Source organism: Euleptes europaea, chromosome 7 (genome assembly GCF_029931775.1).
Source record: "Euleptes europaea isolate rEulEur1 chromosome 7, rEulEur1.hap1, whole genome shotgun sequence".
Classification (NCBI taxonomy): Eukaryota; Metazoa; Chordata; class Lepidosauria; order Squamata; family Sphaerodactylidae; genus Euleptes; species Euleptes europaea.
In genome coordinates this window covers 20,375,609-20,403,374 of record NC_079318.1, presented here as the reverse complement: position 1 = coordinate 20,403,374, position 27,766 = coordinate 20,375,609, and the positions used below count along the sequence as shown (strand labels likewise).

At 42.6% G+C, this 27,766-nt stretch overlaps 1 protein-coding gene across 1 annotated transcript in view; it reads left to right on the top strand.

Annotated features, from left to right (window-relative positions):
* RPS6KA2 (ribosomal protein S6 kinase A2) overlaps positions 1–27,766 on the top strand; it is a 130,604-nt gene that overhangs the window by 91,363 nt on the left and 11,475 nt on the right. Inside the window, exons 10-15 of the mRNA XM_056852341.1 lie at positions 1,976–2,064; positions 9,186–9,250; positions 18,041–18,143; positions 20,571–20,701; positions 23,224–23,349; positions 26,393–26,482. Coding sequence (XP_056708319.1) covers positions 1,976–2,064; positions 9,186–9,250; positions 18,041–18,143; positions 20,571–20,701; positions 23,224–23,349; positions 26,393–26,482 — 604 coding nt within the window. The remainder of the gene's footprint in view (positions 1–1,975; positions 2,065–9,185; positions 9,251–18,040; positions 18,144–20,570; positions 20,702–23,223; positions 23,350–26,392; positions 26,483–27,766) is intronic.

The window sequence follows — 27,766 nt, the reverse complement described above, 5'->3', positions numbered from 1 at the left end:
GTTCTCTCCATGGAGCATTCCCCTGTGAACCCACCTCACTGTTAGTGGGTTCTCCTACCTTTGAGGGCACTGGGCCCTGAGATGAAAAGGAGGTGGCTGAAAACTTGCAGACCACCCATTTTATCGTTAGGGTGGCATTTTATCCAACATGGCCAGCCAGAAGCCTGGCGCGCGCAATGGGTGCAACCCTGATCCCTTTTGTAAACAACCCCCTATGAAGGCCTGTCTCCGTGGCTTTATCTCAGGTTGGCCCTTCAATAACATTCCTAGGAGCTGCTTGGCCCCTCCAGGCCTCCATATTGCTAGACCCTTTGAAATTTACTGGCGTAACTTCCCAGTGCTGAAAGACAGCCTATCAATGCTTAAGGCAACTGGGAGCCTTTCCTGGCTGGCTGCTCACTCCCCCCCCAACTCTCTGCACTTTCCTACCCGGCACCCAGGACCCATAGAGGCCATTCCCAATGTTCCCCAAGTCTGCTGGACACGTCTGTCAGCGAGTCTGACAACGTCTGACCAACCTTCATCATAGCCTTCCAATCCCTCTACACAGCGGCTCAGGCCCCTATACCACTGCGTTGTCTGTACATATAACACTCCACACCCTGCAGGAGCTCCAGGCACTGTTTGCACTTTAGGCTGAGAGCCCTCGGTTCTGTGGCAGAGAACTTGGCACCCCAAGGTCTGTCCACACAAAAGGTCCACCATCTTTTGGATGATGAGCTCCATCCGCTCTGCAGGGCTGACAGGACAGTGCAGAGCCAGCCACTTGGAAAAGCCCCCCCCCCCGCAGCTGTTCTGCCCCAGCCCCCATGCACTGAACCCCCTTGTACATGGGGGCAACGTTGGGGGGTTGTTCTAGGGCTCCTGCCGGCCCCACTGGCTTCCAGGGATGGATGCGAGAGGCGCCATGTCTGGGTGGCTTCGGCCAGGCGAGAAGGGGAGGGGGGAAGGAGGTTGGGGGTGCAGCTGCTGGCTTACCTGTCAGTGCATGTATGCCCCGTCGAGTCCCGGCTGAAAAGCTGTGGTACCTGTAAGAATTCTGAACTGGGAGAGCTGTGATACAGAGTTTGTGGAATATGCTCACCATGGGTGTTGGGGCAAAGTGCTCGCCCCCTGGTGAAAAGTGCTCTCTCTGTGCTTTTCCCACCACCTAGGTGCTGCACCACTCGCCCTAAGCCCACACGGCAGGAAGCTTCGGACAGTGTCCCGTGCTGCACACCCTACTTTCTGAGGTGTGCGCTGTCTTGTCCAGAGATTATAAAGGGTGTGGGTTCATCATTTGTTCCTGGGGAGGGGGCTTGGCCAGGACCTGAGAGCCTTTCCATTGGTCACTCCCTTAGTTGGCATCTTGAGCAGTTTTCACCCATGGTGGTGGGGCTGCGCTGGTGGGGGGCATTTTAAAAACCCTTATCATGGAGCCCTATGGGCTGCGCCGCTATTTTTGATGGCGCAACTTTGCACCATAAAAAGGGGGCATTCCCAGTCCCAAAGGGCACAGGGAACTGACTAATGTGGGTCCCACCCCTTGAACCGCCCCTTTTTATGCCGGTGCAGTGCCCTGCACTGCAGATGTGCCAGTGTGCAACAGCAGCACAGCGGCACTGTGCTCTGCACTGGCATATCTGCCAGATATGCTGGCATAGGGGTCACTCTGCCCCCTATGCCCCTTCAGCCCTTAGGATGGCGCTGTAAGCAACTTAAAACAAGTGATGGGCATTAAAAAAAACTTCATCCATTTTAATAGCTATCTTTTCTGCAAAGTGCCAATTTTATTATATTGGGTTTTGGTTTTTTGTTTGTTTTAAATTGTATACCATCTTGGTATTCTTAAATATATAATTTTAAATGAATAAATTAAAACAATATCTAATATGTTAGGAAACTCCTTTGTGATTCAGGGTATGTATGCTTGTGTATCTGTATTAATTCTCACCATCTCACAATTATCACATTTTCAAATATTATTTTCTTTCAGAGCGAAGCTAGGAATGCCTCAGTTTTTGAGTATAGAAGCCCAGAGTTTGCTGCGAGCTCTTTTCAAAAGAAACCCATCCAACAGATTAGGTATGGGGATTTGTTTTATGTCTGTTCCGCATAATGTACTGACAAATTTCAGTCAAATGTTAATATGTAGTTTGTTTTCCATGGCAGTTCATTTACGTTTGTTATAATGTATAAATAATGAAGCCAAACAGTGTGCTGGAAAGTATTGCAAGGAAATCAAGAATGAATTTATGAAGAGTTCGGCTTCCCCCCCCCCCTTTTTTTTTTTTGAAGAATAAGACTTGATTCAAAGAGAACAGGTGCATGAGGGGTTGTTAAGCTCCATGCAGCACAAATGAGTGGCCCCGGGATGGGCTGTGCGGACTCCATTCCCATGCCACTTGCTTCTGCTGTGGCAGGGATGCATTTTCACACGTCAATGTGGAAGCAACCAAGTGCATTGCATGCATCTCAAACAATCATGTGCAGAGAACAGACTACAGGAAAGACCCTCACCCTTATTTCCTGCTCATGAGTTTCTAGACGTATCTTGTTGGCCCCTGCTGGATGGACTTGGCCTGATACAGCAGATTTTTCTGTTCTTTCATAGTACCTTAATAAATGAAGCTTGCATGTTGCAAGAATAAAGATACGCTCCCTGGCTGGTACTTGAATTTCTCCTGTTCCTGAATCATAGTTTGAAACGTATGAAGATAACTTCACTAGAGCTCTCCCAACCCAATTTTTGTCCAATGTGTTTTATCCATGCATGAGATTTTGATGCTTAGAGATAAAATAACATGACAGAGGGTTTAATCTTGGATCCCCAATACAGTGTGCAGGGTGACCCAAAAGAATCCAGTGTGGTTTGGCAGAGTGATACGCTGCAGATAGTCAATCTGTTCTGCAGACTGGCTCCTCGTCTTGCAGTGCAGATGTGAACATGAATGCACAGCACTATTTTGTGCATAGGTAACTTCGTACACAGCTGAGCATGTTCAGTAACAAACACATGGCTTATGTGTAATATACACTTTATCTTAGCATAGTCCAATGTCCTTTTTAAAAGTTCATTTATATTTGTACTGCAAACAATATAGTGCTTCAGAACCTTAAAACAGAAAAGTCTCATGAAGAGAGCTTTGATTCTCGAAAGCTTATACCCTGAAAATCTGGTTGGTCTCTGAAGTGCTACTGGTCTCCAGTCTAGCTGTTCTACTGCAGACCGACACGGCTACCCTCTGAAACCAAAAACAGAAAAGAGAATACTTAACCAAGAAAAGGAAAAGTGAAACTTGGCTTTTGTTAAGATACGGCAAGGGAATAAAAATAGCTGTTTAGCATTCGTTGGATATGGAGTTAACTGGAATCAGCATCCCTGGAGATTTTGGCATCTAATTACACTTTGTTTGGAGAATCAGATGCAGGACAGTGTGACTGTGGGAAGACATGAAAATTGGCTAACATACCTAAGCCATATTACCACTTTCTGACTGAGGGGCTTACCGCAATTTGTATTTCCAGCGATGTATTAAGAGTTTGGAAATGTTGTAAACAAATCTGTTCCCACTTTCAGTGTTTTCCCACTGATTTATTAAGAGTTTGAAAGTGTTTTAAAAAATGGTGTTCGCACTTCAGCTGTGAAGACGTCTTCCAACCGTTTATTTTCCGTGGTATCCAAAAACCCTTTACAAGCGGTGTATTGGTTTGCTCCGTTTAAGTGACGTCACTAATAATGGGGTCTACTCCCACTTTTCCCATGTGCCCCGTGTAATGACCCGAGGCGCTTCTCGGCGCGGCGGCAGGACCCGCGAGTCCGGCGAGAAGCCCTCACCCCCCCCAGCCCAGCCCAGCCAGCCTCCCTTCTTTGGGGTGCTTCTTGGTGCAGCGGCGGCGGGCCCCGGGAGTCTGGCGAGAAGCCCTCCCGCACCCCCCTTCTCCGGGGCATCTGGGGGTGAGGCGGGGCAGTCTACCCCAGAGAGTATCTCCCCTTCGCCCGTCCCCCCCTCCCTGGGCTTCTTGGCGCGGCGGCGGTGGGCCCCGTGAGTCCGGCGACAAGCCCTTCCGCTGTCCAACTTTAAAAAATCCCCTGGAAGGCTGAGTGCAGTAAGGCTCTGAGAGTGGAAACAAACATGCAAAGCTACATTAAGTAGATAATGTGATCCGGTCTGAGCCAAAAGGAAAGTCAGATAGGAAAGATGATTTTTTTTTTGCTGGCTTACATCCTGTAGCTGCTTCACCACTTGAAATGGCGTGACAAAGGCCTACTACATAGCAACGTTGATCCCCACACCCACCCAACAGACCTTGCTTGAGTATGCTGGCAAACAGTTGTTAATGGGATTCTTGGCAGTCTAATTTCACTACCATCTGGCTGAGCTGTTGATCTTGCATTCCTTAATGACATGAATCCTGAGGAGCAGGAAAGCTCTCAGATTTTGGTTCCCTTTGCTCCTGCATAATTCTGTACCATTTTGTTAGAAATGACAGTGCAGAGGGGGGAAATAATAAATGTTTGTCTACAAAAATTGTTTTTATAATGTTGTTATGTTTTATATAAATTGTGTATCTCAATTTCTGAAAGTCATGAAGGCCAACATGTGGTTCTTGAATGCAAAGCTAAAATAATTTATTCTGAACTGGAGGGGTATTCAGCCACAATTAAACTGTCATTTGCCTTGATGGTTATGACTAACTCCATTGAAATTGGGTCCAGTAGAGATGACTCTACCAAGCTATTTTTAATACTGTCAATTTACCATAAACTATCTTTTTTAAAAAGACTCTCTCCTAGTATAACATCCTAGGGATGTTTATGAAAATATTCATATGAGTTCATGTAGAAAAGATTTCATGAAATTTATGATCCATGTGGATTTTGTTTAAGAAATCTCTATGAGCAAGTGTGATAAAGAACCTGGTAACTTGCTCTTCACTTTGCTTTGAAAAACATACATATCTTTCATTATCTTGTATCTGTGTCATGTATGCACACCAGGTAATAGATGAGCCCAACATGGAGGAAATTTCATGGGCCAATTTCAGATCCACTTGAGACCACTGATTGGCTAGTCAGGGGCTATTCTGGGATTTCTTTACTTATTTAAATGTTGTTACTCTGCTTTTCTCTCAAAAGGTGGATTTAACATGGCTTACAAAATGAAGCTGGTTTCTGCCAGCATGACTATTTAGCTATAATTAATGGATGTTCTCTACTGAGATGGGACCTTGCTAACATGTTATTTGATCTTTCTGGATTGGGGAAAAGACATCTTCTGGCAGCTCTTGTTCAGTACTGGCAACAGATGGAGATAGCAATGAAGCTGTTACCCCCATTTAGTATGGTTGAGCAGATTTAGGTTCTCTCAGACCTTGCTCTGTCCTTTCTCATCCCAGTGTTTGCCAGTTCAATAGAGTACTTCAGGCCATATCCATCCAACAGGGTCCTTCCTCCTCAGGTAGTCAGTTTCAGATGGTAGCCTTGTTGGTCTGCAGTAGAAGAGCTAGATTCAAGTCCAGTAACACCTCAGAGACCAACAAGATTTTCATGGCATAAGCTTTCATGAGTCAAAGCTCCCTTTGCTGGGTATTCCACAGGTAGTCAGGTGAATGAAGATGGTGAGGTGAGGTTCATTCTGAGGTACATGTATCTCTGCCCTACTTGCTACTTCAAATCTCTAATGGTGCTGCCTCCATGCAGTTGATTCTGTGCTTATATACTCTGGATCCAGTTCCAAGAGATCATGTGTAGTCTTATGAGAACCTCATGCTGATCAGGTTGCCCCATTAATGCAAGGAGCCAAGGTTTAACCCATATGTTTTAACCCATAAGCTTCCTCAGTACTGTTAATTGGAGTGTTAATTTTCATAGAAGTGTCTATGCTTAGACTATTATATAGTAAAATATGGCAATATTCTGGAATGGTGAATGCAGGATAATTACATTAACAATATAACAGAGAAGAAGTTATGGATCAAATATTTGCTTTTGCTTGCTGAGTAGGCAGCTTACTGAGCATTAAAAAAGTGCACTTTTTCTCAGTTAATTTTTTGCCTTTTCACTAGAATGATGATAGATTTTACAATGGAAAACCACTTATTCTAATTAACACTATTCTCATTTAAGGACTGTATATAATATTTTAGAAAAATACTAAAGATGAAGCCATTAAGGTACAAAAGTAATTTAACTAGAAGGTCCTATGAAAATTCCCAGATCATTTCTCTGTTCTTCCTTAGGGGAATTTGTTTACTTGTGATGTTTGGGGTCCTAGCTTTTCTGTATAAATCTTATAATATGTGTCTAATTAAATGTTAAACAATTTTTCTTGATGGAGGATGGAGATCGAGAATTTTATATGGGAATTTTAATTACGTAGCTTTTGCCCATTAATAACATCACCTTAGCATATGGGAGTATTGTGCACCCTCTTTTGATATCTAATATTTGAATCAATATTCTTTCATGAATTATTTCAATTAGATTTCAGTGCTCAACATTAAATTACTGCTAAAAGCACCAGAGCAGTTTTTGATAGGGCGGGTGTCATTTACAGTAGTCAATAGAAGTTAGGGACAGAAAAGAAATATTTTTTTCTGATTTCAGTTTTTAAAAAGCTTTGATACCTTGTGTGTGTGTGTGTTAAGTGCTGTCAAGTCACTTCCGACTCATGGCGACCCTATGAATCAATGTCCTCCAAAATGTCCTATCTTTGACAGCCTTGCTCAGATCTTGCAAATTGAGGGCTGTGGCTTCCTTTATTGAGTCCGTCCATCTCTTGTTGGGTCTTCCTCTTTTCCTGCTGCCCTCAACTTTTCCTAGCATGACTGTCTTCTCCAGTGACTCTTCTCATAATGTGACCAAAATACCTTGTAGTGTACTTAAAATAACTGTCCTGCACTGTCCTAACCATTGGTATAGTTCCACAGGGCGAGTATTGTGGTTACTGTTTCTCTACCAGCTTTATTCTGATTGGTGCTTGTTCTGGGACATGATGAGGGTTTTTTTAAACCCCACTATTCCCTGACAGAATAGAATGGACAAAGTTTCTTTCTGTATTTGGTTTTAAGTGTGGTGTGACCTCAAAGCTTAGTGTGAGCTAGTTTTAACCAGGTTCAAGACCTTGGTTACTGTAAATAAGGAATTGTTCTGGCTTTAGGAAAATGGGCTTCATTCCCTGGTTTGTGGTTAGGATTGCTAGGTCCCTCTTTGCCACCAGCGGGAAGTTTTGGGGGCAGAGCCTGAGGAGGGCGGGGTTTGGGGAGGGGAGGGACTTCAATGCCATAGAGTCCAATTGCCAAAGCGGCCATTTTCTCCAGGGGAACTGATCTCTATCTGCTTGAGATCAGCTGTAATAGCAGGAGATCTCCAGCTAGTACCTGGAGGTAGGCAACTCTATATGGTGGCAAGTAAAACTGGAATTTACATACAGGAGACAATTCAGTTGACCAGTTTGCCATGAATGTAGTTAAATCCATGAAGGGAAAGAAGCACCCATCATGATCAAAGTGATTGTTTGAACAAGCCCCTCCCTCTATTGTGCTAACAGGTTTGAGTACACACTGAACATGGAGGGTATTTAAAGTTTCCTAAGTATAAAGCTATGGACCAAAATGTCCAGTTGCGAACTCTGTTGTCTTCATTTGTATCTGTTCAGTTTACTCTGCATTTAAAATACCAAGAAACACAAAACCCAGAATTAAAACGATATATCTCACAAATCTAGCTACCATATATACACAAGACTGACAGTCAGTCACACACATAAAATAGAAACAGTATTTTTGTTTGGAGCTGGAAAATGATGAACAGATGGTGGGAAGCCGTTCCTGATCACTGCACTAGCAAACACAGCTAACATCTTATATGCGGGAAAAGCAGATGTCATCCTTTACAAAGCCGTTAGTCGACAAGACCTCTAACAAAACAGTCTGCTTCTTTTCCAGTAAGAACAAATATTACAAAGAAACCGGCTGATATTCTGAAGGGTTTCATGCCTTCTGCAAGCAGCTGGCTGTCTTTTAACTACAGTGAAGAAAGTGGAAAGTGCTGGGAAGAAACACACAGCATCTAACAGGAATGGCCCCCAAATTGCAGTGCAGCACCTTCATTTTCCAGGTGTTTCTTTCTTAGCAGGATAATGGATAACACTATTTAGTGAAAACAAATCAACCAAAATATATGGCACTCTCAATCAAATCAAAGTTGGTTAATTATTACTGATTTTCTTGACGTGCTGAAATCAAACAAGCTAAATATACTGAAAGCGACCATAAAAGGAGACGTACATGGAATACTTGTCAAATGGAATGAAAGAAGTAGATGTGCAGTGATAAACACAAACATGCCTACAGGGAAAATCAGCATATCTTATACAATACAAAGTACTTGTGTCCAACATGTACTGAGCGTGTATCTGAGCATGGAAGTTTTTTTGTGGATTTTAGATTAAGGTGGTTTTTAACAGTATAAGCCACTTTGAGTCCTGTTGAGCTGGAGAGATAGGACATACTTGGTGAGATGGATCGGTAGTCTGACTTTATATAAGACAATTTAAAGGAAGGGACACATCATATGGCCACTACTTATGATTTCTTTCTAGGGCTTTAAAATATGGCTTCAGCTTGCAGGTGACTCTTACTATGGAGCAGGGGTCCTCAATGTGGTGCCCGTGGGTGCCATAGCACCTGCTAACGCCTTTTCTGGTGCCCGCTAAATGCTTTTAGAAAGTACGCAAGGCTAGGTAGGGGTTTTGCCTAGCAGGGCTTCTGATTGGCTGTGCAGATTAAAAGGCATCCTGTTAAACAGAACTTCTGCTTGAAATGCTGAAGAGGTACGATTAGACTTATCTATAACTGCCCTCCCTTCCATTTTGTGGTTGGCTCTGCCTCTTGCAACAACCATTTTCTGATTGTGCCCACCACCCTGGGTCAGAATTGCAAAGGTCTCCTGGGCTCAAAGGGTTGGGGACTCATGCTATGGAGAGACCCCTGGACAAAAATACCTGCTGTTTTCAAAGGGCTATAATCCCATGATGGTAGGATGATGGGGTTTCTTGGAAGAAGGCAGAAAGGCATCATTTCAGTATTGGTGGTTATGGCTTCTGGTGCTGCTGCTGTTACTGTACTCTTTGTTTTAACATATATTCAGTACCAACATAGCTATTTTAACTCCACTCCTCTCTTTTTTATTGCTTTTGCAGGTGCTGGGCTTGATGGTGTTGAAGAAATTAAACGGCATCCTTTCTTTGCCACCATAGACTGGAATGTATGTAACTAAATAGAAAAAATAACTGTGTTATATAATTAGTTAGACATGAAGCCCCAAATTTAGCATTTGTCCTGGCACAGGAAAACTGATCACTAGCACAACTTTCTCAGTTTTCTGAACATTATGGGCATTGTGCCCATTCCCATCTCCAAGTGGTTTAGCAGCTGTCTATTTGAGTTGCTATTTGTGCCATCTATTTATCTGAGTTTTTCTGAAAATATCTTGATTCTCAAGATTCCATATATATTTTGCCCCCTGTTGAGTCTGTAAATTGGAGCAGCTGGAGTGCACAAAATGTGAGAGTCACACATCAGGGCTTTGATCATGATGAGCAATAGAAAAAGTGAACAGGATAGCTTATGAAAAGGAATACTTCTTCTCTGTACATATTCTTTTATGGACCATGTGGTCAGAGATACCAGGTAAATGGCGTGACAACACAAACTTTGAATTCCTGTAGTCTATCAAAACAGTGCTGTATCAGCTTGGGAGAAATGACATGTAGAGAACACTTTTAACAAGATGTGCAGAAACATGTCCTACTCACGCTGACTTACTCACTGCATATGACTTACTCACTGGGCATATGAACAGAACTCTCTCTCTCTTTCTCTCCCCCCCACCCAAAAAAAGCTTTTGATCTCCATTCTGATTGAAGAAGCTCCCATTATATTCCCTGCTTTGTAACACCCTCTCTTCTGAAACATCTGAACCATTGTCATAGAAACCTCAAGAAATAAGGGCAAAATATTCACAGAACGTTAACAGAGACACGAAGAAGCTAGCCCACACCATGTAACTCACACCAGAGTTTTTCTCCATTTTTTGCTTTAGCTGTAGATCTAGGTATTAATGAAGTTCAGCTGTAAGCAGGACAAAAAGTAGATAGAAGCTGTCATAAACTGATAACTGACAATATGGCTGGCATCCTCAGCTATCTCACAGATGTATAAAATATTCTTTATCGTTTTAATTCGGAAAAAAATCTATCCTACACTTTGATGAAATAAGAAACTATTGATCATACCCTGAACTTAAAAACATTGTGTGGACCCCTGTTTCTATGCAATTAAATGAGTTGATCTCTACATAATGAGCACAAAATCTGGAGGACATTTCTCTGAGATACATCCAGTATAATTAAGATCCTGGTCCTAACGTTGATATTTTAGCCTGGTTGTTTTTGTACTGAAGAGCAGTTTTCATTCCTACCATAGTTTGGCTATGCCATTTTTGGGGGGTCATGAATGTACCTTGCAGGGGGGAAATAACAGCAGATGTTCTGTTTGACTTTATGCTTTCCAGAATATGAATCAGCATGAGGTATAGCCCTTTGTGTTTTATTATAATGATGCATCCGGCTGTTAAACAAGACTTTGTGGATAGGGAAAGGATTAGAGAAGAAGAATTGAGCTAGCTTAGTTGCTTTGTTCTGATTGCTATTGTTACAGAAAAGGTCAGTGATGAGCTCAGTTTATTCTTTGACTGAGTATCTTGGACTTTTTCTTCCCCTCTCTCAGCAGTTAGCCTTCATCAGTACCAAAGAGCCAGGCCATGAATATTAATATATTTTTAATTAAAGAAAAGAAAGTTTTCTTGCATTCCCCATTGAATATGTTCAAAAAGTATTCAGACTGCTTTTCTTCCACAAAAGTAAGAAAAGTAATGTCTAACTATCCTGTACCATGTTGGGGAGGGGGACATAGCTTGTTGGTAGAGCACCTGCTTGACATGCAGAAGGTTTTGTGTGCAATCCTTCGCATCTCCTGTTAAAAGGATCAGGTGGTAGGTGATATGAAAGATCTCTTCCTGAGACCCTGGAGAGCCACTGCCAGACTGAGTAGCCAGTCTTGACGGACCAATGGTCTGATTCAGTATAAGGCAGTTTCATATATGTACACTCTTAATCCATGTATATGTATGTTACTTCTGAGGAGGGAAAGTGGCATGGTATAGCTGGACCTTGTCAGTTTTTGCAAGCTAAACAGGGTTGGATGGGAGATGACCACGGAAGACTCTGAAGAGGAAGGTAATGGAAAACCAGATCTCTTCCCACCTGCCTTGAAAGTCTCTTGCTGGGGTCGCCATAAGTCAGCTGCAAGTTGATAACACTTTACATACGTATGTTATTTCTGGAACATTTCATACATGATATAAATGTTGTTTCAGCACACACAAAAACATAACATACAAAATAGTAGCCAAATAAAATTCTCTTTATTAACTTAAATATGTATTTTATGGCTGCCAGCCAATTAGCAGCACAATTGTAAGCTCTGTCAACGAACAGTTTAAGATACTAAGTAAACCCTACACCAACATAATGTATGCAGCGGTTGGCTGCTTCCATGTGTGGTTGACATGAGAGTGTCTTCCACGTGCTGCTCCATGATTGTTGGGTTGCAACAGAGTGGCTATGGACTCTAGTGCAATTGCTACGCTCTCCAAACATTGGAGTTGGGGGGGTTTCTATATATTTCTCCGCTGCTAAGCAAGCATAGGATACCAACCAGTGGCACTGGTGCCTGTTCTGCATTTACAAATACAAAGCATTTAAGAAAAATATTTATTAAAATAATCATTACAGTATTTCACTTGTGGGAATATTTGGAGGATATTTAATTCAGATAACTGTTTAACTGGATTAAGTCAATCCGAGTTTGTTTGTTTTATAATTGAGAAGAATCCCCTTAAATGTTGGCTTTTATCTTGCATTACCTTGCATGATATTGGGATTGCAATGCACATCTGGACCCCTGACCATAACGCTTGCCCCACTCACATCTGTGGGAGGGGAGTGCTCAATGTGGTGCAGACTCAGAGTTCTAGATTTGGCTGGCCATCTGAAAAAAAAGAGACATCTTTAGCACATAGCACCCCCCTCAGCAATTAAAACCTTCTTGAAAGAAAGTGCTACCACTGTTTTATCTTTCCCTGCTAAATTCTTCACCCATTTCAGTTTTGACTTTGACATGCCCATGATAGAAATGGTGTTTTTAATCAAATCCCCTTGAGCTGTGCCTTGACAGTGTGGGGGCCTCTCTTGCTGCTGGTTCAGCATGTTAGCAGTAAACTAGTAGTTTTGGAGATGCCCACTGAAAAAGAAGGTATGCGGGCATTGTCCTTTGGATTGTGTGGGCACTGCATCCAAGGCAGCTTCATTTTTGGCCTTTAAAAATTGTTTATTTACCATATAGTCTTCCTTTCTCACTGAGACTCAAAATGGAGAATGCACCTTAAGTTAATACAATCAATATGATGAGACAGCTAATAAGAAATATACTAGGACTAGGATTACAGAAATCAGAATATGCAGAGGATCTTATACATGCTACAGAGTGTAGGTTAGGGTTGCCAACCTCCAAGTGATCAAAAAAAACCTCTTGTGGGACTGCTTTGACCACTGGGCGTTTTGGGGTTACGTTCACAGTTTGGTGTTGTTAGAACCTTTGTAATATTGTAACATTGTTGGAACCTTAGCAATAGTAGTAGATATAATTTGTTTTGATAGAATATATTTTTGATAATGGAATGATTTGGTCATAAGTGCTGTTTGTTTGGCTAACCTCCAAGTGATAGTTGGAGATCTCCCGCCATTACAACTAATCTCCAGGTAATAGAGATCAGTTCACTTGGAATAAATGGCTTCTTTAGAAGATGGACTCAATGGCATCATACCCCATTGACATCCCTCCCCTCCCCAAACCCCACCCTTCTCAGGCTCCACCCCCAAAGTCTCCAGGTATTTCCCAACCAGAGCTGACAACCCTGGTGCAGATACAACGCAGAACATGGTTTTACATCAGTAGAAATCAGTGATATGACAGCAGGGTGTTATGTGCAGGAAACAGAAGTCCTGTACACAGTGGTGTAGCCCACAGTCTCTTTTTCTTTACAAAGTGCCTTCCTGTTATAGTATAGTCCTATTACCTTTATAGAAACACCCTCCTGAACAACTCCTTATCCATGGTGTGGATGGGCAGGAGACCAGCACAAGTTGCATACTCATGACCGGATATGATACAGTGAAGGAGCACATCTCGTCCGGCAGACATACCCTGCTGCAAAGGAGGAAGCTTTCTTCCCAGTTTTGCTGCCTGAGAGATATAACCATCATCAATATCAACCTAGATTAAAAATAGAAATGATTTAATACGTGCTTATTAACACAGAAATGGAAAAGTGATTCATAGCTCTAAACTGATGCCATTTTTGTTGCCTGCTGACAGTAGCACTTTGTCAGTGCAGTAGTTCAGAGACGACTTTTTAGAAGTGAATTCATTGTTTTGTCTGTATTTTGGATTGGAGGGGGAACATTTGGTTCATGGAAATCCATTTGTGTGTCATTGACCTGAACAGCTTTCTTGCATCACTGGCCTGAGCACCATTTTTCCCCTATGTATCACTGGCCTGAGCACTGACCGTCTTTTAAATGCTATACATAAAGATCCCCATGAGGGCCTGGGGGCTGAATGGTCATTTGACCCCACTTTTTTCTTCTTACTGTAGTATTAGTGCCTTCTTAAATAAATTATCCATATAATATCCATATCCATTAAATAATTATCCATATAAACTTTTCAAAAGACTATATTTTAACACCAGAATATTATAAAGCACTGTATTGCGTCTCAGAAACGAAAACATCAACAACAACAAAAAATAGTAATGGATTCACTAGCAAAGTACAATACTTCTTCAGATAGGATTTTCTCATTGTTAAATGGTTGGGGAACCTTAACTTAATTTGTTTTTCAAAAACAGCTGGCAGTACTGCCTATTGTGAACTTCAGCTGAGCCAACAAGTATTCTTTGCACTATTGGTTTTAGGTAGTGGTTAGGAGTGGAGGACTCTAATCTGGAGAACGGGATTCAATTCCCCACTCCTCCACATGAAGCCTGATGGGTGACCTTGGGCTAGTCACAGTTCTTTCAGAACTCTCTCAGCCCATGCAGAGGCAGAAAACCACCTCTGAAAGTCTCTCAAAAACCGTATGGGGTTGCCATAAGTCAGCTGTGATTTGACAGTGCGCACGTGCACACACACACAATGTCTTCATCAGACACATCATCAAACAATTAAGAGCAAATCCCTCTGCTGAAGTCAGTGACCCAGTAACTGGTACATGGTGCAAATCCTAACTACTAAAATAACTCAGCCTTAGGGTTTCTATTTCCTGGTATTACGACTGATCTTCAGACTACAGAGATCAGATCCCCTGGAGGAAATGGCAGCATCAGAGGATGCACTGTATGGTATTACATGCCCGCCAAGCTGCCTCCCAAGGCACCACCCTCAAATCTCCAGGAATTTCCCAAGCTGAAGTTGGCAAGCCTACTCAGCCCTAGGGTTACTATTTCACTGAATGGTGTTATTGTCTTAGAAAGAAAAAGATTCAGGTGCTGAAATACAGAACTGTTTGTCAGTGTTGGTGTGGCCCTCTCCGTGTTTGAGGCCTGGGGCAATTACTCCCTCTTAAAAAAGGTCTTGGTGACACAGCAATTCCCTCCCCAAGAAAACTATCCCTTCTATCATTTAACTGTGCTTCACCACTATTACCATTGAATTGGGCCTTGTAGGAATATTATTCCAAAGGTAAAATGTGGTCAAAGAGCCCAGTGGCGCAGAGTGGTCAGCTGCAGTACTGTAATCCAAGCTCTGCTCACGACCTGAGTTCGATCCCAATGGAAGTTGGTTTCAGGTAGCCGGCTCAAGGTTGACTCAGCCTTCCATCCTTCCGAGGTCGGTGAATGAGTACCCAGCTTGCTGGGGGTAAAGGGAAGATGACTGGGGAAGGCACTGGCAAACCACCCCGTAAACAAAGTCTGCCTAGAAAACTTCGGGATGTGATGTCACCCCATGGGTCAGGAATGACCCGGTGCCTGCACAGGGGACCTTTACCTTTACCTTTTAAAATGTGGTCAGGCACATTTTAATTATATGAAAGACTCTTTATCCCTGTATCTATGAAACACTGGGTAAACTACTCAAATAGAACAAAATCAGCAATTATTTTTCAAAATAATTTCATATACAACTAAACAAATCAAAACTTTCTTTGACTTGTACAGTTCTGCTAAGCTCAAAGGAAAGGGGTTTTAACACTGGCTTATAAATGGCAGTCCTCTCATCTTCTCCTATGAAAAAAGAACTAAGGAACAACTTACGCAATTTATATTAGGGGTATATTCACTAGCCATGCCAAATTTCATTGTATGTTGGGGCAGTGAAATGTGGCCAAATAAAACCTGTGTTTATGGTGATCAAAATCAGTGTTGCACAACAGTCTGTTTCATACATGTATCTTTATTAATAATGTGAAGTTATTTTTTGATCCCAAGCACTTACAGTGAGGGAAAAAAGTATTTGATCCCCTGCTAAATTTGCCCGTTTGCCCTCTGACGAAGAAATGACCAGTCCATAATTTTAATGGTCGGTTTATTGTAGCTGTGAGAGACAGAATAACAACAGGAAAACCCCCAGAAACCCAGAAGACAAAAGTCAGAGATTGATGTGCATTATAATGAGTGAAATAAGTATTTGATCCCCTATCAACCAGCCAGATTAGGGTTAGGGTTCTGCTGTCGACAGAAGCAATCAATCCATCAGATTCCAAACTAGCCACCATGACCAAGACCAAAGAGCTGTCCAAGGATGTCAGGGACAAGATTGTAGACCTGCACAAAGCTGGACTGGGCTACAAGACTATTGCCAAGCAGCTTGGTGAGAAGGTGACAACCCTAACCCTAACCCTAACTGTCAGCCTCCCTCGGTCTGGGGCTCCATGCAAGATCTCATCTCTTGGAGTTGCAATGATCATGAGAATGGTGATGAAGCAGCCCAGAACTACACGGGGGGAACTTGTCAATGATCTCAGGGCAGCTGGGACCATAGTCACCATGAAAACAGTTGGTAACACACTATGCCGTGAAGGACTGAGATCTTGCAGAGCCCGCAAGGTCCCCTTGCTCAAGACAGCACATGTACAGGCCCGTCTGCAGTTTGCCAATGCACATCTGAATGACCCAGAGGAGAACTGGGTGAAAGTGTTGTGGTCAGATGAGACCAAAATCGAGCTCTTTGGCATCAACTCAACTCGCCAAGTTTGGAGGAGGAGGAATGCTGCCTACGACCCCAAGAATCCCCACTGTCAAACATGGAGGGGGACATATTATGCTTTGGGGGTGTTTTTCTGCTAAGGGGACAGGACACCTTAACCGCATCGAAGGAACGATGGACGGGACCATGTATCGTCAAATCTTGGGTGAGCACCTCCTTCCCTCAGCCAGGGCATTGAAAATGGGTCGAGGATAGGTATTCCAGCATGACAATGACCCAAAACACACGGCCAAGGCAACAAAGGAGTGGCTCAAGAAGAAGCACATTAAGGTCCTGGAGTGGCCTAGCCAGTCTCCAGACCTTAATTCCATCAAAAATCTGTGGAGGGAGCTGGTCAGCTAGGCTCTCTGTCGGCTCCAGGTAAAAACAAGATGGTTCCCCGCACAGACAAAATGGAGTTTTTGTACACTCCGTCTCCCCCCCCCCCCCGTTTTGCACTCGGTCTCCCACCCGACATCTGCACCTCAATGGAGACCCGCCCGAGTAATCGCTGATCTGATACCAGGTCCCGCGGAACAATGCCGGGAGCTCGGGAAGATCAGCCAGTTATTGCACACGTTAATTTCCTGTATGGTTGTCTTAAGTCGTTACCGGCAGTTAACTTCTATATTGTTTCTTTGTATCTAAAACCTAATCAACCCCATTGTATTTACCCTATATATGTACCGAGTTTTCCCCATGCCTGTATTCTAGCCTTAAGTTTCTATGACTTGCTGAACTCGCTGACTTTCTGAATAAAACTTTTAACTCGCTGCAACGTCTAGAATAAAGTTCCTTTACAAGAAATGCAATGTGTTGCTGAGGTCTGACAGAGCTGAAGGTTCGAGTAGCTACACATCAGCCTCGAAATCTTACTGACTTGGAGAGGATCTGCAAAGAGGAGTGGGACAAAATACCTCCTGAGATGTGTGCAAACCTGGTGGCCACCTACAAGAAACGTCTGACCTCTGTAATTGCCAACAAGGGTTTTGCCACCAAGTACTAAGTCATCTTTTGCAAAGGGATCAAATACTTATTTCACTCATATAATGCACATAAATCTCTGACTTTTGTCTTCTGGGTTTCTGGGGTTTTTCCTGTTGTTATTCTGTCTCTCACAGCTACAATAGACCTACCATTAAAATTATGGACTGGTCATTTCTTCGTCAGAGGGCAAACGGGCAAATTTAGCAGGGGATCAAATACTTTTTTCCCTCACTGTATCTGCCTGTGGTATGTTAAATGTTTTCCATTGACACCCACTTAACTGCAGCGCTTCCCTGGATCAGTTTTCCTTTGCAAAATTAATGATCCTTCTTTTTTTTAAATCCCAGTATGTTAAGGATGGTGGGGGCAATAAAGCACCCCACTAGCACACTAGTGCTTAGCTGTTATTTCATTTCCCAAGTGCTTTTCTATGTACAGAAAGAATACTGTAAGTGGTAAATGGCTGTATTTCTGGTCACTGTTTACTAATGGACAAGGGACATTATTCTGAAAGGACAAAGCTGTTGATGCCCTTCTGTATACCAAAAAAAAGCAAATCCAAGGTGACTTTTTATCTTGGAGTTGTTCTTAAGGGTTTTTATTTTCAGGATACAGTGGATATATTTAAAAGATTTTTTTTTGAGGCTTGGTTAATTTTGTGCAGGCTGTTGACCATTCTACCTTTTTTTTTTTTTGGTCAGAAGCTCTATAGGAGAGAAATCAAGCCACCATTTAAACCTGCTGTGGGAAGGCCAGAGGACACCTTTCATTTTGACCCTGAATTCACCTCAAGGACACCAACAGGTAACCACAAAATGTGACAGAAAAGGAAAGAAAAACACATTGGTAGATTCACTCAGTCTTCCCATCAAATGTGCATATAGTTTTGTGGGATATGAATGCAAACTGTGAATTTTAAGATAACTATGGAATGTCTAGATGTGTTTTGAAAACAATGGTGCCTTCCTGTCAGTCATTCATTTAAAACCAAGAGATAAAAGGAAATGCCAATCTGTTCCAAAGAGTATTATGACTTGATGACTCTGGGGTTGTTGTTTTTAAATAGTCCTTTAGGATACTGTCAAACAGTTTTTAGTTCATTCTAAACTCAAAATGACACTGGGTCTTTCTAGAACTCAAGTATCAACTCAGCAGGTATATTGTTCTTCCACAGATGCCTCAGAGACTAAATTTAGACACAGGAAACTCAGGCCCAAACTACACAGTGCGCTGGGAATACCATGTACACAGCACCCAGCATTGTTGTTTTTTGGGGGTGGAGGGTGGGGTTGGATTTTTAAACATACCATGTATGCAGGGACCCATGTCAGATTGGGTAGGGGGATTTTAATCCTTTAGCCCTACGCCATTTTTTCCAGTGCTGTTTGCCCTGCTGCAAAACTGCACGTGCACCTGATACTGATATAAGTGTATTTTTACAAGGCAAATAGCATTCCTCTGGGGCTGGTTTTGATTAGGAAAATGGTGTGGGACAAAGGTTTTAAAGCCCCCTACTCTTTCACCATGGTCCTAATCTGTACTACGCTCACACATGATTAAAAAAAAAAAGTGGCTGCTCCTTACTCAGAACTCCTAGAATATTATGTATGCCCAGTTGTGTATATTCTTTGGCTTCCTGTAATCCAAATAGTTTACACATAACTGGAAATATTAAAGTTCTAAGGAAAAATAAAACACCGGCCTGTTTTCCTCTCCAGAAGTATCCCAGGTTCAATCTCAGCATCTGCAGTTAAAAGAAGAAGGCAGTAGATAATTTGAAAGACTTCTGCCTGAAACACTGGAGAGCTGCTGCCAGTCTGAGTAGACAGTATAAGGCAGCTTCATGTGGTAATGGGGCCTTGCTTCCTCCCTCCCAATGCAGTCCACAGATCTCCATGAAATACTGCTCCTGGAGGGTAGGATGCTCTGAGAAATAACACAAGGGGGTCTGAACTTGAAGTGGGAAGGAAGTCTCAGTCGAAATTGCCAATTTAGTCTGGATACCTGTGCTCTTTTCCTGTATGGATTTCTGACATGGTGGTGGTACAAAAACATGGTGGTGGTACAAAAACCAGATTCACACATTAGGTCAGTTATACCTAAATGCAGATTTCTCAGATTTCTATGACCAGTCATCACTCCTACCACCTGAGACAACTATAGTAATAGAGGTCAAATTAAAATTTATAGAGGTTCTTATTTCACTGTACTCCCATGCTATAGAGCGGATGCCACAAACCATATTTGAGGAGCCCATGCTGTAGAATGGGACCCCACTAATATCAGCCCAACAGAAACTGGGGTAATGTTGGCATGGAGGGTGGTTCTTCGTATTTAGTACAGGGCTTATCACATTACTCTGGCATTGTAGGAAAGTGTGTGTGTGTGTGTGTGTGTGTGTGTGTGTGTGTGTGTGTGTGTGTGTGTGTAAAGTGCCGTCAAGTCGCAGCCGACTTATGGCGACCCCTTATGGGGTTTTCAAGTCAAGAGACTAACAGAGGTGGTTTGCCAGTGCCTTCCTCTGCACAGCAACCCTGGTCTTCCTTGGTGGTCTCCCATCCAAATACTAACCAGGGCTGACCCTGCTTAGCTTCTGAGATCTGACAAGATCAGGCTAGCCTGGGCAGTGCAGAGCTGCATTTGTTCACTAATTGTGAGAGTCAGAACCGACTTCTAATAGGTGACGGATCTATCACTGTTGGCTACCAGGTATCATGTGATGGCTATCACTAACACTGAACATGTAAACATCCCTAAAAGGTCCTCCCAGGGGATGAATACAGTTTACCAAGTGGTACTTTATTTACTGTGGTGGGAGTATAACCAGATAGTGAGCTTTCATCTGTGTTGTACACCCAAGTGGTGAGAAATTTCAACACATCTGCACCCATTTGGAAATCTAGGAAACCAGCGGAGTGATAGAATCCACCTCACACTCTGGAAGGATGCCAAAGATTGCCAGCTTCCAACATAATTATGTTTCTGGCAATAAAAGTTATCACAAGCTTGGGGAGTGGTGTTAGTATGGTATTATTTTAAATTACATTATTCTTTGCTTCAAAGGTGCATTTTGTACCTTCACTGCTGAGCCCACTGTTCTGTGAGAGTTGCTATTCCATGATGTGATTGCTATTCCCTAGCATGGCCTTCCAACAAAGGCAACATGGGAGTACAGCTTGTACTTTCCTTGTCCTGACTCCAGTGGCCCCCTGCTTCTCACTCTCCCTGCAGATTCCCCAGGAGTCCCCGCAAGTGCTAATGCTCATCACCTCTTCAGAGGATTCAGCTTCGTCGCCTCCGGCTTGGTGCAGGAGCCTGCTCAGCAAGAGCCGCACAAAATCACAGTCCACCCCATTGTCCAGGTAAGGGAGGTATCCAATGAACAGATAAACATAGGTGTATGGTAGTTGCATCCAATCTCAGAATTTGTCCAGCTTTTGTAAAACTACATCTCATAAAGGCATTCATTCTCTCTTTCACTCTTGCACAAACTCATACTCTAGGGTTGCCAGGTCCCTCTTCGCCACCGGTGGGAGGATTTTGGGATGGAGCCTGAGGAAGGTGAGGTTTGGGGCGGGGAGGAACTTCAGTGCCATAGAGTCCAATTGCCAAAGCGGCCAATTTCTCCAGGTGAACTGATCTCTATCAGCTGGAGATCAGTTGTAATAGCAGCTACTACCTGGAGGTTGGCAACCCTATCATACTGTTTCTCTTACTCTCTCTTATTCAGGCTTTGATTTGTTTTTGGAATGTAGTGATCCATGACTGCTTTCAATGTTATGATTGCAATATATAATCCCATTTATATAGGGTTGCCAGCCTCCAAGTACTAGCTGGAGATCTCCTGCTATTACAACTGATCTCCAGCTGATAGAGATCAGTTTGCCTGGACAAAATGGCTGCTTTGGCAATTGGACTCTAGAGCATTGAAGTCCCTCTCCTCCCCAAACTCCACCCTCCGCAGGCTTCGCCCCAAAAACCTCCCACCAGTGGCAAAGAGGGACCTGGCAACCCTACATTTGTGTCATATATTCTATATTCTATCATATATATTCTAGCAAACCCATGCATGTAAAAAGAGAGTGTATTTAATTGCAAAGTATTATGTTTCTCTGCTCAGAGCTACATCGCAACCTCCAGTAGGACCCCTGTAATTGAGGTCTGGCTGCCCAGTATCAAGAGCAATGGACAAATTTTGCCATCCACTACAGCAACACCCCCACTTGCAGGGTTTCTCCTGCCATAGGAGTGAATGGCAGCCAAACACTATTACAAGAGACAGAAAAGAGGCACTTGTGGGAGCACCTTTGTGGTAGGAGCTTAATCTGTTCCAGGCCCCGTTCCAGTCACAGGACAAAGGTGATCTGCAATACAACCGTCACCTTCACTAGAATAAACATACAAAGTAGGGCTGCTAAGCCCCTGGTGGGGGCGGGAAATCCCCTGCCCCCATGTCCCAATGCCTGCTGCCATTTGGAGCAGTGGCAGGATTTTTTTTTTTTAATGCAGCCCTGTGTACTTATCAGAAGTTCTTCTTGGAGGTGACAAAGGGTAGGTCTAGGAATCGCCGAAACTCCAAAGCAGCAATTCCTAGAAATACCATTGGTTCTTGTAGGTTATCCGGGCTGTTTCGCCAGCAGCTGTGGCAGGCATCTGAAGATGCCTGCCACAGCTGCTGGCGAAACGTCAGGAAAGAAAATACCAAGACCACGGTTACACAGCCCGGATAACCTACAAGAACCAATGAACTCTGACCGTGAAAGCCTTCGACAATACCTAGAAATACCCTTTGTCACTTCTGGTAAGTACATGAGGCTGCATTTTTTTCAAAGATATTTCTCCTGTGATGCTGTACCCCCTCCCTCAGCCCTCCTGCCGTTGCCATGCACTGCCCGGCAATCCTAATACAAGAAATAAGACAGTAGCTAAGCAATTATTCCGACACAAGGTGTAGCATCCCAATGAAAGAGATAATCACACTTTCATCTTTATTTTCTAAATTATATGTTACTGTTCGAGAATTTCAAGGCTTCTTTTCTGCTGTATGGCAGTCAAGGAAGCTTTCAAACGTAAATATAAAAGTGCACATTGCAAATGGTTGCACAGTGTGCTAAACTACTGAAAGCACATCCATATAGCAATTACTCATGTTTCTAGTTTTAATACTGTAATGTGCAAATGTCTCTGTGTAGAACCCCTTTGCCCCATAAAACCCACACAGAGACACACACACACCACTCCTACAAAGCTGATCTCCTGCATAAGAACTGTATGGACTTATGGGAAATCACTATACCACAGAATCAGTGGGACCAGAATCATATCCAAAGAGAATGCTCCAAGAGGTAGTTCATGACATTATATAGCCATTTTCTTAATTTTTTTATGGATACCTCCCAGTGTTTGTAATTAGCCACCTTTAGGGAGAGGGCCAGACTGTGGTATGCAAATTGATTCCCCAGTTTAAAGAAACTGAGGTAGCAGTACCAGAAGCTAAGTCTCTTCCATGCCTTTTATTTCTTTAATTATAGAGAAGACATAAAGCAATGATGTTTAAAAAACACCTTTATCCTAACAGACACAGTGGAAGAATGCTGATAGCCACAGAAATACGTTATTTATTTTTAAAACATTACTTCAGCAGGGCCTAATCTCAAATAAACACAACTAAGATTGTTTTAGGATGGTAGCCATGTTGGTCTGCAGTAGAAGAGCTAGATATGAGTCCTAGACTTGTTGCTAAGATTGTGGCCTAAATTTGACTAGAATAACGTGATTAATAAGTGGTGCAGTTGCCATTTAATGGTCAGTGTCCCAGAATCTTCTGATGATTGGTACCAGAAGTCCTGCCTTCTTATTGCTATTCTTTTGTTTTCCTCTATAGCAGTTACATGGGAACAATATTCACTTTACGGATGGATATGAGATCAGGGAGGACATAGGCATTGGCTCTTACTCAGTATGCAAGAGGTGTATACACAAAGCCACAGAAGCGGAGTTTGCAGTGAAGGTAAGAAATCACTGTCTCATGTGGCTGCATGTGACCGAGGCTGTTCTTTATCATCTGGTTGCAGTCTGCCAAGTTCAGTTGGGGACATTTTTGACGGTGTGATGCAGAGGTATACAATAACCAAGGATGTAAGAAGTGCAAAGTTCACCACCGCTGCCTTTTTTATTGTAAATTCTTGATCATTATAACTTGGACAGATGTAAAGAATGGGTTTTGTTAATATACTCAAAGCTCACAGCTCAAGTTTTTATTAAGGTGGGATCTTGAGATCATTTTGTTAAAATAAAGGGATCTGCCAAGGTTATTCCTTATCACCACTTCTGATGGCACTCTTTGTAGAACCATTAGCAGTAGTAATATGAGAATATCCAGGTATACATTGTGTTGATATTAGATCATTTGATATACACAATTATGATTCATCCTGATGATACAGCATTAGCATTAACGGATTCCTAGGATTCAACATTAATATAGTTGAGGTGTTAAAAACTTCCACAAAACTGTCAGGCTACAAAATAAATATCAAGAAATTTGAATTGATGGAATGCAGTCTATCCCTAAAAATAATTTAATCCATGATTTGAGTGGGATTCCCCTGGAAGACATCCATGAAATACTTAGAACAGATGGAAAATACCAATCATAAAAAGTAATTTGAAGAAGTAACAAAGTCAGGTTATTAAAATGAATTTCTTTCTTAAAATATTATTTGTATGTATAAATCTTTCTTTGACTATTAATGTATCAAAATTGAATGCCTGGAAAACATTTGTACCCAAATTCAAACAGAAAGGGCAGGGAGATCTAGGGACTCCCAACTACTTAATTATATTTTCTAGCAGACAAATTGGCTGAAATGAGGAAATGGAAAAGTGAGGACAAACACACAATAGGATCACAGAAAAGCTTAAGCCAGACCTTAACACACCTTGCTCGGAATTAGGAAAGGGAGTGGAAAAGAAAAACAGAGGATCCCTTTCCTCCTTTATGGTCTGGTATAAATGGAAATCAAGATTATCTCCTCGACTTTCTCTCTTAACCTCAGTATTTTATAATGCTGGCTGCAAGCACTGAATAACCCCACCCCCCAAGCATTCAACATAGTTAGAGTAAACGTACAATGATTTTAAACATCAAAGGAGATTTGTTTTAATTAAGCCCTGACAATTACAGCCTACTTATAAAGGTACTCTGGGCAAACCACACTAATTTAATATTTACAAAACCATTTGAGACTTGCTTACTCAACCCGTTGATAAGGTAACATCTTTGTGCAGAACCGTTATTACAGACTGCTGCCTCATGTGGTAGACAGTTATTACATGAAAAATTGTACATCCTTTCTGTCAACAGTGTAAAAGACTGAGCATGTCCTGCCTGCAAAGATCATGGCCCACTCTGTTATGATGGCTGAGCCACATTTTTACAAATCTGCCACTAATTAACAGTGCAATCATAAGCAGAACTACTCCCTTCTAAGTCCATTGAAATCAATGGGCTTAGGAAGGTGTAACTCTGCTTAGTATGTGGCACTGCAAGATTGCCTCTCCCTCCCTCCCTCCCTCTCTCTCTCATATTATAATTTAATGAAAGCTCCAACCATAGGGGGAAAGAACCACTAAATCTCATCGAGCCCAACTGTGCAGAAAATGATCCCTTGGCAACAATGACAGTTCTAATACATCTCATAAGAGACATCTTAAAAGTAGAATTATACCATGCCCTTTTTAAATAATGTTAGCAATCCTGTCATCATTTTCATGCAGCCTTGGTAATCATCATAAAAAAAAAGCTAAATTAAAACAGAAGTGAGACATAAAGAGGACCTATTTTTAGAAGGTGATGTGGCTGTAATTGAAACCTCGGTGTTTCTCAGCAGCAAAGACCTCCAGTATTTTTCCCTGGTAATTTCTCTGAATTCAAATTAATCTTGCAGTTGAAAACTGTTGGTTTCAAATTCCTGCATGCCATGGCTGTTGATGCCTGTTATTTTTTAGGGGGCTATATTTATCCTATCTATAGTTAGTGGCACTGTTCACTCTTGAGGAATGACTTGAATATGAAATGAGTCACAGAATTTATGAATGAATTAAGTTTTCTCCCTGTGATACAGAACTACAAACAATGTGTCATGGTGGCATTTAGTAACTTGTTATCACCCCAAAGACTGCAATCTAAAGCACATTATATGCAATATGTTAGTTTAAGCAGTGGCAATTATGCTTCCTTTATACCACTGACATTTCTTTAGCCTCCTCAGAAACCCCTGTGCCAGGTATAAATATTTTAAATAAACATTGGCGATAGCCAGGGGGAAGGTTTCCCCCCCGATTGCTGCTCCTTATCCCTTTCCTTTACTCATTTCTGCTATTGTACTGTGTTGTGTGTTAAGTCCCGTCAGGTCGCTTCAGGACTCATGGCGACCCTATGAATCAGTGTCCTCCAAAATGTCCTATCTTTGACAGCCTTGCTCAGATCTTGCAAATTGAGGGCTGTGGCTTCCTTTATTGAGTCCATCCATCTTTTGTCGGGTCTCCCTCTTTTCCTGCTGCCCTCAACTTTCCCTAGCATGACTGTCTTTTCTAGTGACTCTTGTCTTCTCATAATGTGACCAAAATACGATAGCCTCAGTTTAGTCAGTTTGGAGTAGTACAGTTTAGTTAATGTATTGTGTGTGTGTTAAGTGCCATCAAGTTGCAGCCGACTTATGGCGACCCCTTATGGGGTTTTCAAGGCAAGAGACTAACAAAGGTGGTTTGCCAGTGCCTTCCTCTGCACATCAACCCTGGACTTCCTTGGTGGTCTCCCATCCAAATACTAACCAGGGCTGACCCTGCTTAGCTTCTGAGATCTGACGAGATCAGGCTAGCCTGGGCCATCCAGGTCAGGGCAGCTACTGTACTACTGATCTATATATCTTGTGTATACCTCTGAAAGTTTACTTTTTTGTGAATATACATAAAAGGCTTCTGGGTGTCCGTGGCCCCTCCCCCACTTGCATGCTGTCAGCTTATTGCTGTGCTCATCATTTTTTTTCCAGATAATTGATAAGAGTAAAAGGGATCCCTCAGAAGAAATTGAGATTCTGCTGAGATATGGACAGCACCCAAACATCATCACTCTCAAAGATGTAAGTGGTCTTTAGTATATCATATATTCTGATAGGGAACTGTGGCTCCGTTGGTGGATATCTAAATCCGTGGATTGGAGCCAGTGAGAAAGAAAACAGATAGTTCTACAAACTTGCCCCCTCCCAGGTTTGCAGAAAAATCTGAAAATGTTTAAAAAATACATTGGGGCTTTTTAACTCCTCCAAAACCAAGAGCGTTGTCTGCGCACCTGCAAGCAAAGCTCTAATACTCCTCTACCCACCATGCCAATGCAACAGCACAGCTACAGGCAGATGGGGGAAGAGGTGCTGCTGCCGTTGAGGCAGTGAAGAGGCTGGTATCACAAATCACACGTTGAGATCTAACAAGAAAAATTATCAGTATGAAAAGACAGGAAAAAGAAGAAGCAAGGGGGGGGGGAAATACCATAATCAAGGAGTAGCAGAAAACTCTTCCAGATCTTGTAGAATGGATCCATCAGACAGCTTCTATGCAAATGTGCTCCCTGATTTGCAGCTGTACATGAAGAAGGTTTTGCACCTTTGCCTTGTGAAAGAAGGCAACGCAAGGCTTAAGGGGCCATACAGCACAAAGAATGTCATGTGACCCAGCCAATAGGAATGAGTAGAAGATGTTATATTTAAACATGCCCTCCACTCCCAGGAGCAGGCTTTTACTTTCCCTTCCCATTGATTCTACAGTGTAGAATCTGCTTATTTTCACTGATGCCGGAACAGGGTTTGGGATAGGGTTGCCAACCTCCAGGTAGTAGCTGGAAATCTCCTGCTATTACAGCTGATCTCCAACTGATAGAGTTCAGTTCACTTGGAATAAATGGCCACTTTGGCAATTGGACTCTATGGCATTGAAGTCTCTCCCCTCCCCAAACCCTGCCCTCCTCAGGCTCCGCCCCCAAAAATCTCCAGGTATTTCCCAGCCCGGAGCTGGCAACCCTAGTTTGGGAAGGAGGGCTTTTATTTCCAGACTGACCAATGGAGTCTTTTTCTGTTGTGTATAATCTTTTAAAGAGGCTAACCCAGAAGGCCTCAGTGCAAGCAGGCTTTGTGGAGAGTAGGAGGAAACAGCTTAAGGTTGCTGAGCTCCAGGTGGGGCCTAGAATTCTCCCAGAATGACAACTGATCTCCCAACTACAGAGATCAATTCCCTTGGAGGAATCGGCAGTTTTGGAAGGTGGACTCCATGATATCATATCCCTGCTGAGCTCCCTTCCCAGGCACTGCCCCCAAATCGACAGGAGTGAAAGTTGAGGGGTGAAAGAGTAGAGTACAATGGAGAACATTTTG